This window comes from Pristiophorus japonicus, chromosome 5 (assembly GCF_044704955.1).
Source record: "Pristiophorus japonicus isolate sPriJap1 chromosome 5, sPriJap1.hap1, whole genome shotgun sequence".
Classification (NCBI taxonomy): Eukaryota; Metazoa; Chordata; class Chondrichthyes; family Pristiophoridae; genus Pristiophorus; species Pristiophorus japonicus.
The window spans coordinates 34,713,978-34,730,972 of NC_091981.1; the positions used below are offsets into that span (position 1 = coordinate 34,713,978).

The window sequence follows — 16,995 nt, forward strand, 5'->3', positions numbered from 1 at the left end:
CAAATCTCGAGCTTGTAATTAAACTGCTGGCTGGGGCCCTGGCTTGAAAGAAGAAACTAATCAAGTATTTTGAGCCGCACCAAAAAAAAGGAATGGAAAGGACTTGTTTTTATATATCATGACCTTGGGAATGTTCCAAAGCACTTCACAGCCAATGAAGTGCTTTTGAGGTGCAGCCACTGTTGTGGGAAACACCTCAGCCTATTTGCGCACAGCAAAGTCCCACAAACAGCATTGAGATAAATGTTGAGCGTTAAATATTGGCCAGGACTCCTTGATTACTCCCCTGGGCTTCTTCAAATAGTGCCATGTGATCTTTTACGTCCACCTGAAAGGTTTAACATTTCATCAGAAAGACAGCATCTCCGACAGTGCAGCACTCCCCCAGTACTGCACGGGAAGTGTCGGCCTGAACTTTGTGCTCGAGTGCCTGAAGTGGGACTTGAACCCACAGCCTTCTGACTCTGAGGCGCGAGTGCCACCCATTGATCCGAGGCTGACTCATATATGTCCTTTCCCTACCCCTTCCCTCTGACTTTACTCCATTCACCCTCCTGTCATTTAGTTCCCAGCTCTTGCTATGCTCTGCATGAACTAAGATGTTTTGTGCAGTGAGTGGAGTTTGAGCAGACGGGAGAAACTCATAGGAGCCAACATTGCCCCCCCCCCCCCCCCGATAAGGCATCTCGTTGCTGGAAAGTGGTAGCTACGGGGTGGCGTGGAATGGCTGCCGACTCGCCATGGAGGGGCCGCCATTTTCAACATTGCCCTACCTTGGGAGCGGACCACTCCACCCCTTATCCCGTCACGGCGTGCAGGCGCTGACCCCTTTCCGACCCCTCGCAAAGTTGCCCCTTACCTGAAATTGCTCCGCGGGCTGGTGTACTCTGAAATGGCAGCACGGCCGCCCTTAAAGGAGAGGGCGCATTGCCGCGGTCGCTGGGCCGCCAACACGCAACCTGACTTCCCCTCTTGGGTGTCAAGCCGCCAGCCCAGCCGAAACCCTCCCTGGTGGCCCAGTGGACCTAACTAAAATATCTGCAAAGTTCGCAGCGGCTCTCCCCGTTAACTGAAGAGGAAGCAGTGACGCACTGACATCATCAGCATGGTGCTGATGACTGTTCGGGGCAGCAGACCCACAGCGAGGTCACTTCCGCCCCGCACTCGATCAGAACAGCGCACCACGAAGAAAAAAAGACACTGCTGAATTTCTCCGGGATCCTCGCCCCGAGGACTGGGGTGGAGAAAAACATTTTTTAAATGGTAGGTGTGCCCCATTTCGGACGGAGGGCAATTTCTACCCCATAGAATCATACAGCACAGAAAGAGACCATTCGGTCCAACGTGCCTGTGCCGGCTCTTTGAAAGAGCTCTCCAATTAGTCCCACTCCCCTGATCGTTCCCCCAAAGCACTGAAATTTTCTCCTTTTCAAGTATTTATCCAATTCCTTTTTTTTTGGAAAGTTACTTTTGAATCTGCTTCCACCATCCTTTCAGGCAATGTGTTCCAGATGATCATAACTCTCTGTTTAGAAAAAAAAAGAGAAATCTCATCTCCCTGGTTCTTTTGCCAATTATCTTCAATCTGTGAGCAGTCGCAAGGGCCTGGCGTTAAAGAAAGACTTGCATTTATATAGCGCCTTTCATGATCACCAGACATCTTAAAGCCAATAAAGTACTTTTTGAACTGTAGTCACCGTTGTAATGTGGAAAATGCAGCAGCCAATTTGCTCACAGCAAGCTCCCACAAGCGGCAATGTGGTGATGACCAGATAATCTGTTTTTATGTTGATTGATGGATAAATATTGGCCAGGACACTGAGGATAACTCCCCTGCTCTTCAGAATAGTGCCATTGGATCTTCTGCATTCTGAGAGAGCAGACAGGGCCTTGGTTTAATGTCTCATCTTAAAAATTAAAAATAATAATTAAAAAATTGAAGTAAAATAAACGCACCTCCAGCAGTGCAGTGCTGCACTGGAGTGTCCGCCAAGTTTTTGTGCTCAAGACCCTGTAATGGGACTTGAACCCACCACCTTCTGACTCGGAGACACGTGTGCTACCCACTGATACTTGGTCAAGGTGAGGGATAGAGTATGTACTATTACTCCTTCAAGTATATAAATACTGTACATGGTGAATACATCTAAAGATGGGCAGTGACTATGTAATGTAACTAATTCATTTATTACCTGTCAAAATGGATTCAGATCATCTTGAGTAGAACTTCTGTGTGTTATGCAATTCTAATCTAAAATAATTCGATCAATATAAATTTGTAGCTTGGTTCTGGAAAACTGGACCAGACTATAAACCAGTTTTAGGATTTTGAAGTATTAACTGGCTTGAAGTCTGTATGTGAGCTTATGTTTGAGTTTGCCTGAAGCTGTGAGCTATTTAATTTATTTTCACTGTAGGAAGCATCAACTGATCAAATGTTGTGTTTCCTGTTGTAAGATACTTGCATTCTGAATTACCAGAGCTGTATGGTTTCATTAGAGAATCCATAATTTTTTTACATTTTTTAATCGCATGAATAAAGTAAGCATTGCATAAATGAGATTCCTCCTTTCCTCTTGCCTTTTGCCCACTGTAAACCAGAAACGCTCAGATGTTTAATGAGTTGTTAATCAACAACAACTTGCAATTATATAGCGCCTTTAACATACTAAAACTTCCCAGTGTTTCTCGGGAACAAAATTTGACACTGAGCCACAGAGATATTGGAACAGGTAACCAAAATCTTGGTCAAAGAGATGGGTTTTTAAGGAGTGTCATAAAGGAGGAGAGAGCAAAAGAGCGATTTTTTTTTTTTTTTTTTTTTGTGGTTTTTTTTTAATGGAATTCCAGAGCCTAGGCTGGTGAAGGCACAGCCGCCAATGGTGGCGCGATGAAAACTGTGGGTCACAAATGTCCAAAGATCTCGGAGCTTCGAGCTGGGTCCTGAGTTGGTTCCAGGGAGTAAGGCTGAGACAACTGAGGGCTAGATCACCAATGGTGAGTGGAATCATGAAAGATCAGAGTCAAAGGACTGGCTGATGAAGATACAAGGCTGAAGGGGGTAGCTCTAAGAGGGTAGGGCAAGACTGCAGAGAGATTTGTAGATGAGGCAAAGGATTTGAAGTTCATTGTGCCTGGGAGGCACTGAGCCAAAGTAGGTCAGTGAGGAGAGGAGTGTCAGGTGAGTGGAACTTGGTGTGGAGAGGAGATTGGCAGCTTGGTGGCAAGTTAAGAGTTTGAGAAGGATGGGAGAGGTGACAAAAATGTGGGTAACGGTTTCAGGGTTGGTGAGGGCAAGGTAGGGGTGGAGCCAGGTAATTGTAGTGGAGTTGGAAGATGAATGCTCTTGGTAATGGCTAGGATGTGGTGTCTTGCACGTCTGGTTCAGCCTGAACGAGTGACCCAGGGAGGGGAATGGAATTGGATGCAAGGAGATGGCAGGGCCCAAAAATAATTCCTCCAGCCTTCTTGATATTCAGTTGGGGTAGGAAAACCAAATGTTAGATGGGAAGTCTGAAGGCAGCACGGTCGAGGGAAGTAATGGAGAGGTAGAGCCCTTCATTAGTAATATTCGAGGTGTCCGCCATGAAGGTTGTGGGTTCAATCCCTTCGCCAGATACTTGAGCACAATATCCAGGCTGACCCTTCAGTACAGTACTGAGTGCGCGCTGCACCGTTGGAGCCGTCGTCTTTTGGATGAGATGTTAAACCGAGGCCCCGTCTGCCTTCTCTGGTCGACGTAACCGATCCCGTGGCACTATTTCAAAGAAGAGACAGGTAGTTCTCCAGGGGCCAAGGATAGATCCCTGGGAGATTTCGACATTGACTGACTGTGTGCAGGAAGGGGATATCTTGCTGAGTATGCTGTCGCTACATTTGGATGGGAAGGAATGGAACCAAACGAGTGCAGCAGAGAAGATACTTATGTGTTTCCTTTACCCAATAAATATAGCAGTAGCATAATATTTTAACATTCTGTGGTAAAAATGGAAGTTTATTTTATTGTTCACACAACTGAAAACATTAACATTTATTTTGCTGGGAAACCTTGTATCCGCATATTACACGTCAGCAGGTTATGAAGAAATTGAAAAGCCTTCGGATATACTTCCACACGGACACTGTAGCACCATTCTGAAAGTTTCCGCTTGAATTCTGAGTTTGCTCATGTTTCTTTTTAAAAAAAATATAAAAATCTTTCATCTGGCAACATGTATGGCAAATGTGGCAGTTTGTTGGAAGTGAAAGGTGTGAATGGAGCTCGCTGGTCACCTTAAGTCCCAAGTTCTTATCTTTTGTTAAGGCACTGTTATCGGATCTGTGATTTCCGATGCTCTCCTCACACCCCAGCCCCGTCCCCAGACTTTTATCCAAAGATTGTGTTTAGGAATCTCTCTGCGCTTGCTGCAACGTCCTTGCTGATCTGTTGACTGAAGGGAGTAGCTCATGAAGGTGGCCTTTCTGACAGGAAGTGTTAAAACAAAGCTCCGTAGTGTTCCTGGCTCCCTGGGAATGAAAAGGGAGGTTTGCCGCCGATGGCAGTTGCAGATCTTGGGCTGATGTCACCTGGTCCTTTTCTTTTCTGCCTCAGAGTGCTGACAGCTCCTCTGTAACCCGACTCCACATGAAAGGCTGGAAATGGTAGAGTTGAAAGGTGATCGGCATTAACTCCACAGAACTTGAACAGTCAGCTGGCTCGCTTCTGATGTGTGTGTGTGTGTGTGTTAAATAAATCGGAGAGGTCATTTTCAAAACCATCAAAGCTTCGTTACACGGCAGCTTTCCTGAATGTAACCCAAGCCCTGTTTTTGGAGGTTTGATTTGTGTGAGATTATAATCTCCTAATTTGAATGGTGCACGTTGGACTCTGATCACGGGTGCCAAGCAGTGCTGAGGTGAGTTTTCTACCAAGACCAACTTTAAAACAACATAATCTGAATCTCCACAGCTTTGCCTTTTTACCCATTGTCTGGTCCACCGATCTTGAGGGCGAGGGATATCTCGAGCATGCTGGTCTTACTAGGTTGAGCTGTAGATTAGTAGGAACATAGTAAGTGTAGAAACATCATCGGTAATTTTACAATAGTTCGATAGCGAACAGCCCGTTTTACATCACTCCCGTAACATTTAGGTTAACTTCAATAGAAATAAAAATCCGGAGAAATGTAAAAGTATCACCTGTCAGCTTGGCTCAGTCGGTACCACTCTCTCCTGAATCAAGGTCGTGGGTTCAAGTTCCACTCCGACTTGAATACATCCTCCAGGCAGGCACCGCAGTGCAGTACTGAGGGAGTGCTGCACTGTCGGAGCTGCCGTCTTTTGGATGAGCTGTTTAATTGAAGCCCTGTCTGCCCTCTCTAGTAGATGGAAAAGATTCCATGGCACTATTTTGAAGAGCAGGGGAGTTTGCCCTTGCCAACAATTATCCCTCAATCCGATGCTGCTTAAAAAAAAAATGAGTCATTCATCTCATTGCTGTTTTCTACATTTGTGGGATGACTTGAGGACGCGAAAGATGTTGTATAAATGTTATAATCTGGAATGCACTACCTGAAAGGGTGGTGGAAGCAGATTCGATAGTAACTTTCAAAAGGGAGTTGGATAAATACTTGAAGGGGTAAAAGTAGCAGGTTGGAGTGGGACTAATTGGAGAGCTCTTTCACAGAGCCCGCGCAGTCACGATGGGCTAACTGGACGCCTTCTGTGCTGTATAATTCTATGATAAATGTAAGTTTGCACATCATTGGTATTGCTTTCTTGTAGCTGGGAGAAAACCCAGCCAGACTTTGTGGGAGAGCCTCTTCAGAACTGGCTTATCCCTCCTGTGTAAGGCCCATGAACTGGAGAGCGGTCCCCAGTATTATTGCCCTGTCCTTTGAATAATCTATGGCATTTTGCAATTGATCAAAATCGCTTCTCGGCCTTTTGGCTAAGATCAAGTGTAGTACCGTTTCTGACCAGCCACCATGACCTCCGGGTGGTTTCTCCCTGGTCAGGAAGGTATATGCTTGCATTTTTGGAAACAGGAGGTGGGTGGGGAGGTTTGACCCATCCACCTCCACGGAGGTGTGTGGGGGACCTGACCCATCCACCTCTATGGCACGAACCTGGTATTGCAGTACTTCCAGGAACGGTGCAGTGGCTCTAGGCCTTTTGGCTAAGAGCATTGGCGCAGAGTGATCCTTGGCATGTGCAAGATGACCTCTGGCGTTTGTGATTTGACAAAGAATTGGAACGATTGGCTACGAATTTAAAAAAAAACAAAAATAAGCTTCTCGGCCTTTTGGCTAAGATCATGCGTAACTGACCTGACAGGGGAGTAACCATGACCCCAAAGTGGTTCTCCCTGGATCAGGAAGGTGGTTCTCCTATGCTTTTTGGAAGTAGGAGGTGGGTGGGGTGGCTTGACCCATCCACCTCCACGGAGGTGTGTGGGGGGCCTGACCCATCCACCTCCATGGCACGAACCTGGTATTGCAGTACTTCCAGGAACGGTGCTTGGGCTCTAGGCCTTTTGGCTAAGAGCATTGGCGCAAGGTGATCCTTGATGTGTGCAAGGTGACCTCTGGCGTTTGTGATCTGACAAAGAATTGGAAAGATTGGCAACGAATTTAAAAAAAATAATGGGAGGAGAAACATTTGCCCAGTATCATTGTCCAATCCGCCCTACAATATTCCTAAGAATTCCATTATCCAATTACCAGCGTGTGTTCGGACCTAAACTTATCAAGTGTCAAATTCCAATCTTTTAAAATTAATCATGACCCATTTTAATTAATCGGGGATGCCAATTTCTAACTGAGTCCAATTATAGCAGCAACTAAAGACCGTAAATTTTTGATTCACTGAACTTTTAGGGTTAAACCTTTTTTGAGTTGTTTTGATGATCTTGTTTTTTATCTCACGCGAGTGTTGGTAACACAATGGGTGTGTGCTGACAACGATGTGGGGCAGATTTGGCTATTAGTTTGCAACAAAACCCTTCAGGTTAAACGATGTCCGTAAGCCCAAACTCTCCCTAACGTAAATAAGCGAGAAGGAAGCCGCGTGTGTGTAAATATCCTGGTGCATCTCCTGCTCGAATTTCTGATTGATAGCTGCTTGCCAGAAGATTGGGAGACCCTCTGCCTGGGAGACTTAAGGATTTTCAAGCATGTGGCAGATGATTCACAGTGGTGCTCGAGGAAGAGGGGAGCCTGCTGGGCAGGGGCAAAGGGGAGCAAACTCTGGCTCTTTGCTGAGGTTCCATTGTAACAAGCCACTGCTGCTCGTCAGAAACTCTGCGAGCCCCATTAGAGGTCACGAGGGGAGATTACCGGGTTTCTCAGATTTCACTGGGTAGTTTTAGCTCCGCAGGCAAGAATAATCGATTGAATAAGCTACAGGTGCAAATTCCATGCAAGGGGAAGAGCAGATTTGTGAGCTTGTAGCCCACTCGGGAGGCTACTTCAAATATGAAAGTGTGGTTTGAGGAGGTGAACTTGTTTGTTCTATTCTTGTAAATTATTTACAGAGGCATTTAATAGGTCAGCTAGATAAGTACATGAAGGAGCAAGGAATATGTGGATAGGGTGATGAGGATAGGGTTAGATGAAGTAGGCTGGGAGGAGGTTCGTGTGGAGCACAAACACCGGCACAGACCAGAGGGCCGAATGGCCTGTTTCTGTGCTGTAGATTCTATGTAATTTGCTGATGGGAATTTTCTCAACAATCTTGCAGAAATCCCTTCTTCCATCACCAGGGAATGTCTCACCTCTGTCTTCCTGCTGTACAAAATCCCAACACCATTTCTTGCATGGGCTATGTTGTGTAACTTTTCTATTTTTCTGGTGTCAGCTCCCCTATAATGCCAAGGATGGAGAAGGATAGTGTTACAACAACAACTTACATTTATATAGCACCTTTTTTTAATGTAGTAAAACACCCCACGGCACTACTAAGGAGCGTAATCAGATTTTTAAAAAATACTTGTAATTGACACAGCCAAAGAAGGAGACATGACCAAAGACTTGGTCCAAGAGATGGGTTTGAAGGAACGGCTAAAGGGCGGGATAGAGAGGTGGAGATGTTTAGGGAGGGAATTCCAGAGATGAAAGCCTAGGCGGCTGAAGGCACGGCCACCAAAGGTGGAGCCAAGCAAGTTGAGGATGCACAAGAGGCCAAGATTGGAGTAGAGGAGCAGACCGACTTAGGGTTTCAGATACACAAGTGGAAGGGAGCACAAAGATGTATTTATTTTTTTTAAAAGGATCCTAGGTTTTGTAAATAGGATCATCGATTACAAAAGAAAAATGGTAATTGTTTAAATCATTGGTCAGGCCACACTTAGAATGCGGCGTCCAGGTTTTGTGGGCTTGCATTCGGAAGCATGTCCTGCCTATGGAGAAGGTACAGATGAGATTTATTAACATGAGTGGTGTTAGTTATGGGGAGCCACTGGAGAAATTGGGGCTCCTTTTCATTGGAACAATGAAGGTTACAGGTGTAAACAGTCAGATATCCAGGTGGTGCAGGATAGAGCACAAGAGTCCAATCTTTACTTGCTTTCAAGCTTTATTCACAGAGAAACCCATTACATATTGTGCACCATTTCCCCCAACGTGGAGGTTTTTAAAGGGTAAAATGGGAAAAATGAATTCCACTGGTCAGTAAGTCGGCAACTAGAGGAACTAAATTAAAGATCATTCCCAAAGGAATACAGGGAGAGTTTAGGAGAATTCCCTTACATATAGAGAGTTATTGGGACATGGAATGCCCAACCAGAAACAGTGGGGGAATCGGGGCCCTACTTAAAAGGGAAATGGATAAACATTCAAAAAAATAATTAAAAGGGGGGCAGGGGACTGAGGCTAAGTGGATAACTCTGGACACAGCACAAGTGTGATGGGCCGAATGGCTCCCATCTGCGCTGTACAATTCTAAGTGAAGATCTGAAGTGCTCACGTACCGTCAGTAAACTGACCTGCCTGGCCTTGTAAACTATATCCCTTTTTAAAATAAAAATAGAGGTTAAAGTGAATCCTTTCGACCAACTGCTCTTCACTAGTGGGATTGTTTTGAGGCATTTTGATTTTTGGCCAGCAGAGTGGTGAATGGGACCTGTTCTTTTATCTGAGGTCCTCTGTGCAGGGAAGTGCTTATCCTTTGTGTTAATGACTCATCGACTGACATTCCTTCCTATTCACCCACATCTGTTCCTTGTCTGTAATATATTTTTCTCTCTGCAGGAGTTACTGAACGGAGAACTGAAAGGTGGACAATTCCTTGATGATCAGTGCCCCCTAGAGGGTGAGTGAAGAATGCAACACGGTCGCTTCTTGTGGAGTTAAAATGGGATTCTGCAAATGCTGGAAATCAACTTTTTTTAAAAAAAAAAAAGCACAACAATAAATATTTAGCCGGTCAGTTGGTATCCAGATAGCCGATTGTTTTGGGTTGGTTTGTCCATCAGAAACCGGGTGTTGTGATGAAGGGCCTCCCTCAAAACCTGAATCCATCTTTCTCTGACCTGCTGAGTATTTTCAACAACACATTGCATTTACATAGCATCTTTAATGCAGTAAAGCATCCCAAAGCACTTTAGAGGAGCATTATTTTCTTCTCAATTGCAGTGAAATCTCGTATCGCCTTGAAGCTGATTGAACTATGATGGCACAGCCCCTCAACCAGCTGCACAATGGATCAAACCAATTCAATCCCTCATTTTGGACTGATGTATTGTCTGAGGGGTGAGGAGATGGAAGGGTTGTAAGGCTGGAGGAGGTTACAGATATGAGGGAGGGAGAGTTATTTAAACAATAACTTGCATTTATATGGAGCCTTTAATATAGTAAAAATGCCCAAAGGTGATTCACAGGCGTTATTGTGCAACAACAACTTGTATTTAAATATCACCTTTTTAATGTACTAAAAAGTCCCAAGGTGCTTCACAGGAGTGTTATAAAATAAAATTTGACACCGAGCCACATACGGAGAAGTTAGGATATTGTTGGTTTTTAAGAGGTGGAGAGGTTTAGGGAGAGAATTCCAGAGCTTGGGGCCCGGGCAGCTGAAGACACGGCCACCAGGGATGTGCTGGAGGCCAGAATTGGGGGAGCATCAAGAACTCGATGGGTTGTGGGGCTGGAGGAGGTTCTACATAGGGAGGGGCGAGGCCATGTAGGTCAGTGAGTCATCATCATAAGCAGTTCCTCGGAATCGAGGAAGGCTTGCTTCCACTCCTGAAGTGAGTTCTTTGGTGGCTGAACAGTCCAATATGAGAGCCACAGACCCTGACACAGGTGGGACAGACATTCGTTGAGGGAAGGGGTGGATGGGACTACTTTGCTGCACGTTCTTTCAGCTGTCTGCACTTGACCTCTTCATGCTCTTGGCATTGAGATTCAAAGAGCTCAATGCTCTCCCAGATGCACTTTCTCCACCTAGGGCAGTCTTTAGCCAGGGACTCCCAGGTGTCCGTGGTGATGTCGCACTTTATCAGGGAGGCTTTGAGGATGTCCTTGTAATGTTTCCGCTGCCCACCTTTGGCTCGTTTGCCGTGAAGGAGCTCTGCATAAAGCATTTGTTTAGGGAGTCTCGTGTCTGGCATGCGAACTATGTGGCCTGCCCAGCGAAGCTGATAGAGTGTGGTCAGTGCTTCAATGCTGGGGATGTTAGCCTGGACAAGCGAGTACAGGCACAATGGGTGAATGGGACTTGGTGGGAGTTAGGACACTGACAGCAAGAGTTTTGGATGAGCTCAAGTTTAGAAGGTGGAAGGTGGGAGGCCAGCCAGGAGAGCTGGAGGTAATAAAGGCATGGATGAGGGTTCTCGCAGATGAGCTGAGGCAGGGGCGGAGACGGGTGATGTTACGGAGGTGGAATTAAGTGGCCTTGGTGACGGAGGGGAGATGGGGTTAGAAGCTCGGCTCAGGGTCAAATAGGACGTTGAGGTTGCGAGCAGTCTGCTTCAACCTCAGTCAGTGGCTAGGGAGAGCGATAAGAACATGAGAAATAGAAACAGTAGTGGGCCATACGGCCCCTCGAGTCTGCTCCGCCATTCAATAAGATCATGGCTGATATGATTATGGACTCGGCTCCACTTCCCCACCCGCTCCCCATAACCCCTTATCCATTTATCGTTTAAGAAACTGTCTATTTCTGTCTTAAATTTATTCAGTGTCCCAGATTCCACAGCTCTGAGGCAGTGAATTCCACAGATTTACAACCCTCAGAAGAAATTTCTCCTCGTCTGTTTTAAATGGGTGGCCCCTTATTCTAAGATCATGCTCTCTAGTTCTAGTCTTCCCCATCTGTGGACACATCCTCTCTGCATCCACCTTGTCAAGCCCCCTCATAATCTTATACGTTTCGATCAGATCACCTTATGGAATGGGATGGAATCAGTGGCAAGGGAATGGAGTTGAAGTGGAATCTGACGTTGAAGCACAAGAAGCATGGTAGAGAACTGGTCCAAGCGGCAATGAGAAATGTAATAATTTGCTTTTGTATGCCTCCTGACGGTCTGATCTCCTCGCAGTATCAGATGTCCATACGGAACCTGTGGAGCTGCTGGCCTGTGATATATCTGAGTGCGCTAACTATTTGCAGTGTAGCCTTCAGTGAAATAGTTGTGATTGCCGCTGTTATTTTAAAACCTACTGTTGCAGTGTTTTGTCTACTGCTGCTAGTTTTGCAGATATGCTGCTACCCTACATTTATGAGGCCACATTAAGTGGGGTACAAAAAATAAACTGGGTGCACCATCGACCCCTTCTCCCACCCCACCTTGGTGTTGCAATGTTCTGAGTGAGGCAAAAAAAACTTGGGAAAAAAAAACACTCTGGCCAAAAAAACCTTGGGAAATCCCTCCCCACAGCCACATGAGACTGCTGTAACTGCTAACTCACGTTACCGCTGGCCTCGCCTACCTTCTGTGACTGGAGACATCTTCCACTCCCAGGAAGTCTGGGAGAAAGAGTGCAAAGCTAGGAACAGTGGAGGCCCAAAGGCATTTAGAGGTCCATGTATACAGATCACTATAACGTAGTGGTCTGGTACAAAAAAATAATCAAGGGCGAATGGAATGCTAGCCGTTATAACTAAAGGGCTAGAATATACAAGGGAGGAAAGTTTCACTACAGCTGTACAAAGCCCTGGTTACACCACACCTGGAGTACTGTGTACAATTCTGGACATCGCACCTTCGAAAGGATATATTGGTTTGGAAGGAGCACAGCGCAGATTCACTAGAATGTTACCAGGGCTCAAAGGGCTAGATTATGAGTAGAGATTACATAAACTAGGCTTGTATTCCCTGGAATATCGAAGGTTAAGGGTGGATTTAATTGAGGTTTTTAGGATTTTGAAAGGAATTGATAGGGTGGGTAGGTGAGCCACTTTCTCTGCTGCTGGGTAGTCTAGGACAAAGGGACATAACCAATGTTCCCACAGGGGAGTTATCCCCGGTGTCCTGACCAATATTTATCTTTCAATCAACATCACTAAAACAGATTATCTGGTCATTATCACATTGCTGTTTGTGAGAGCTTGCTGTGCACAAATTGGCTGCTGCGTTTCTTACATTGCAACAGTGACTACATGTTGAGAAGTACTTCATTCGCTGCAAAGTGCTTTGGGACGTCCGGTGGTCGTGAAATGCGCTATATAAATGCAAGTCTTTTTTTCCTTCTTTTTATTTCCCCTCCGCGGGCCCTTTAAATTTGCTGCACACGTGGTATCTCTTCCAATGGCAGCACTGGTGAATGGCCTACGTGGGATCTCACGATTGGTGCTCAGTGACATTGGACATGACTTTAAAATCAGAGCCAGGCCATTCAGGAGAGCAGTTAGGAAACACTTCTCCATGCAGATGGTGTCAAAGTGTGGAACTCCCCTACGAAAAACAGTAGATGCTAGATCAATGAATATATTTAAACTGGAGATGAATTGATGGTGGAACGGACTCAAAGGGCTGAATGGCCTACTCCTGTTCCTATATTGCTATGAACCTGTCCAGCTCCCCATTGAGTGCCTTTCGGGAACAGCATCTTTTGGCAATCTAGGCCAAAGGTCAGTGTGCATGACAAAGATCTCCTGGGATCTAACCCCACTGTTTCCTTAGCTCAATGCATTTTACAGTTAATTGGATTTAATTTAATTATCAACTAAACTGAAAAACAGAATTTACTATATGGAATCATCATATTTACCACACAGGAGGCCATTCGTCCCATCGTTCTTGTGCCAGCTCTTTGAAAGAGCTGTCAGATGAAGCCACTTCCCTGCTGTAGTCACTATTGTAATGTAGCAGCCAATTTGCGCACAGCAAGGTCCCACAAACAGCAATGTGATGATGACCAGATCATCTGTTTGTGACATTGGTTGAGGGTCTCGATTAACCTCTCATCCAAAATATAGCGCCTCCAAAATGCCACCCTCCCTCAGAACTGCACTGAAGTGTAAACCAGATTATGTGCTCGAGGCTCTGGAATGGTACCTGAATCACAACCTTCTACGGGCCACTGACCTCTCTAGTCAGTTGTGCAACTTCCCCGCTGTTGGCCTGCGTGGTCCTTTCCCCGACCTCGGAATGTCGCGACCAGTCTTGAAAGCAGCGACGTGCAATAACCCGTTGCCTCAGAATTCACCCCACAGGGTAAATGGGGCAGATTCATCAACAATGCAATCCTGCCTTGCTGTACTGGTACAGCTGTGCCATAACTTCGTGGGTATTGTATAGAGTTGCACAGAATCCATATACTCCATAAAATCCTCCTCCCCTCGGAGTCCGATAGTTGCGGGTTCAAGCCCCACTCCAGAGACTTGAGCACAAATTCCAGGTCGACACCCCCAGTGCAGTACAGAGGGATCGCTGCACTGTCAGAGCTGCTGCCTTTTGGATGTGTCGTTAAACCAAGGCCTGTCTGCCCTTTCACAGAAATATAGAAAATAGGTGCAGGAGTAGGCCATTCGGCCCTTCTAGCCTGCACCGCCATTCAATGAGTTCATGGCTGAACATGCAACTTCAGTACCCCATTCCTGCTTTCTTGCCATACCCCTTGATCCCCCGAGTAGTAAGGACTTCATCTAACTCCTTTTTGAATATATTTAGTGAATTGGCCTCAACAACTTTCTGTGGTAGAGAATTCCACAGGTTCACCACTCTGGGTGAAGAAGTTTCTCCTCATCTCAGTCCTAAATGGCTTACCCCTTATCCTTAGACTGTGACCCCTGGTTCTGGACTTCCCCAACATTGTGAACATTCTTCCTGCATCTAACCTGTCTAAACCCATCAGAATTTTAAACGTTTCTATAAAATCCCTTCTCATTCATCTGAACTCCAGTGAATACAAGCCCAGTTTATTTAGTCTTTCTTGATAGGTCAGTCCCGCCATCCCGGGAATCAGTCTGGTGAACCTTCGCTGCACTCCCTCAATAACAAGAATGTCCTTCCTCAGGTTAGGAGACCAAAACTGTACACAATACTCCAGGTGTGGCCTCACCAAGGCCCTATACAACTGTAGCAACACCTCCCTGCCCCTGTACTCAAATCCCCTCGCTATGAAGGCCAACATGCCATTTACTTTCTTAATCGCCTGCTGTACCTGCATGCCAACCTTCAATGACTGATGTACCATGACACCCAGGTCTCGTTGCACCTCCCCTTTTCCTAATCTGTCATCATTCAGATAATAGTCTGTCTCTGTTTTTACCACCAAAGTGGACAACCTCACATTTATCCACATTATACTTCATCTGCCACGCATTTGCCCACTCACCTAACCTATCCAAGTCACTCTGCAGCCTCATAGCATCCTCCTCGCAGCTCACACTGCCACCTAACTTAGTGTCATCCGCAAATTTGGAGATACTACATTTAATCCCCTCGTCTAAATCATTAATATACAGTGTAAACAGCTGGGGCCCCAGCACAGAACCCTGCGGTACCCCACTAGTCACTGCCTGCCATTCTGAAAAGTACCCATTTACTCCTCCTCTTTGCTTCCTGTCTGACAACCAGTTCTCAATCCATGTCAGCACACTACCCCCAATCCCATGTGCTTTAACTTTGCACATTAATCTCTTGTGTGGAACCTTGTCGAAAGCCTTCTGAAAGTCCAAATATACCACATCAACTGGTACTCCCTTGTCCACTCTACTGGAAACATCCTCAAAAAATTCCAGAAGATTTGTCAAGCATGATTTCCCTTTCACAAATCCATGCTGCCTTGGACCTATCATGTCACCTCTTTCCAAATGCGCTGTCAAGTGGATGTAACAAAAATCCCATGGTACTATTTGAAGAAGAGCAGGGGAGTTTCCCCTGCCGTGTCCTAACCAATATATACCACTCATCCCACACCATTAAAACAGATTACCTGTGTAAAGTCCTTGCTCTACAGCATGAAACCACACTAGGCACATTCCAGGGACAAGGCCACTCTGTGACCTTAACTCTTTATTACAGGACTCCAGAAGTGATGACCCTGCATGGGATCTCCCTTTTATATACCTGTGTGATCAGGTAAGGAGTGTCTCCCACAAGTTCACCCCCTGTGGTCAAGGTGTGCATCTAAGTTGAGTGTATACAGTAATACAGTGGTGTTACATTGTAGTTACAAACATGACAACCTGATCATTTATTTCATTGCTCTTTATGGGACCTTGCTGTGCATAAATTAGTGGCCACACTTTTTGACATTACAGCAGTCACTGCATTTAAAAAAAAAAAGTAGTTCATTGGCTATGAAGCTTTGGGTCATCCTGAGGAGGTGAAAGCCGCTATATGAATGCAAGAATGCTGATTCTGGGTCTGCTAAATGCTGAACTGCCATTTTGATGGAGTTCTGTCTGCACTGATTGTAGGAGTAAGAATCTGGAGAAAACCCACTAAAAAGAAACTCTTTTTATATTAAAAAAAAACTGCAACCTCAGGATGGTACAATGGAACAGCTGCAATTCCTGTGACTGACTGTCCCCATCCCTGTCAATTAGAAAATGAAGTTGACCAGTTGGGGAGAGGATGCCTTTCTATTCAAGTGTGTGTAAATGGGAGGAAAAAATATTTTTAAGAATATGAAAACAAATTGGCAGCCATAAACTTGAGCCTTTTTAAAAAAAAAAAAGTTGAGTGTAAGACATTTGAGCTTTTGTATCTATAATCCTACATGAGATGGGACTTCTCATCCTCGAGTGATGAGAAGACTGCAAGATGGATGGCCAGTGACTGGCATCTTAACCTGTTGTCGGGAAGTGCTATAATTGAGTGTATTTCAATGGTCATCAAATGAAATATGTTACCCCAGTTTATTGTTGGGCACTTAATCATCATATAACTGGGTATTCTTTCCCTTCCACTTGCTCAATAGTGCTTTTATTTTTTGTTGACCCACGGAGCATTTCAGCTGATTGATTTTTGTTGCGCATGTTCCCGTGTATAGTGAATCACGGCGATGGAACAGCCAACAGCACCTGGGGGATTTACTACATTTCCTTCACTGGTGTGTGTAGGAATTAATCATTCTAAAGGCTGGCTCTAATTAAATAAGTCAGGGGCAGCTTTAGGCTTTGAAAGGGACAATTGTGTGTGTTTAAAACATGTCACTTCCCAGTGACGCATGTATGTCTACAACCTCTTAATCAGTCATGGCTGAATAAATCCGTTATTGGTAATAAGTGGCTGTTTACCGAAAACTTTATCAATTTGTGTCTTCGAATGCAAGCCCAAAGGTCCACAGCAGCTTTCAGCTCCCTCACAACCCACTATTTACAAGTGATGGTGTGGGAGGAGTCAGGGTAGGAATTTGGAGGTTTATTTTGAAAACTGAAATGTGAATGCATTATAAACTATTAATCCATCAATATGTTTTACGCACGGCTGAAAGACCTTTTGTACTAGTCATTTACCCTGACAACTGGGCATTAATCTATGCAATTGAGCCTTTCCATGGGCCAGTTATGTTTCCTCTCTCCCCCCCCTCTCTCCCCCCCTCTCTCCCCCCCCTCTCTCCCCCC

The 16,995-nt window shown here is 45.3% G+C and overlaps 1 protein-coding gene, 1 long non-coding RNA gene, 1 other non-coding gene and 1 pseudogene across 5 annotated transcripts in view; 3 read left to right on the plus strand and 1 right to left on the minus strand.

Annotated features, from left to right (window-relative positions):
- Positions 1-16,995, plus strand: part of nkd2b (NKD inhibitor of WNT signaling pathway 2b) — a 138,757-nt gene that overhangs the window by 83,600 nt on the left and 38,162 nt on the right. For all 3 annotated transcript variants that reach the window (XM_070880495.1, XM_070880496.1, XM_070880497.1), the window contains exon 4: positions 9,228-9,288. In XM_070880495.1, the coding sequence (XP_070736596.1) occupies positions 9,228-9,288 (61 nt within the window). The remainder of the gene's footprint in view (positions 1-9,227; positions 9,289-16,995) is intronic.
- On the minus strand, positions 3,966-7,952 carry LOC139263783 (uncharacterized). Its single transcript, XR_011593204.1, has 2 exons — positions 7,754-7,952; positions 3,966-5,029 (listed from the first exon to the last, which is right to left on the minus strand). It is a non-coding gene; the product is annotated as an uncharacterized lncRNA (long non-coding RNA).
- On the plus strand, positions 5,910-6,144 carry LOC139264817 (U2 spliceosomal RNA; annotated as a pseudogene).
- On the plus strand, positions 6,268-6,464 carry LOC139264930 (U2 spliceosomal RNA). The gene has a single exon (XR_011593425.1). It is a non-coding gene; the product is annotated as a U2 spliceosomal RNA (small nuclear RNA).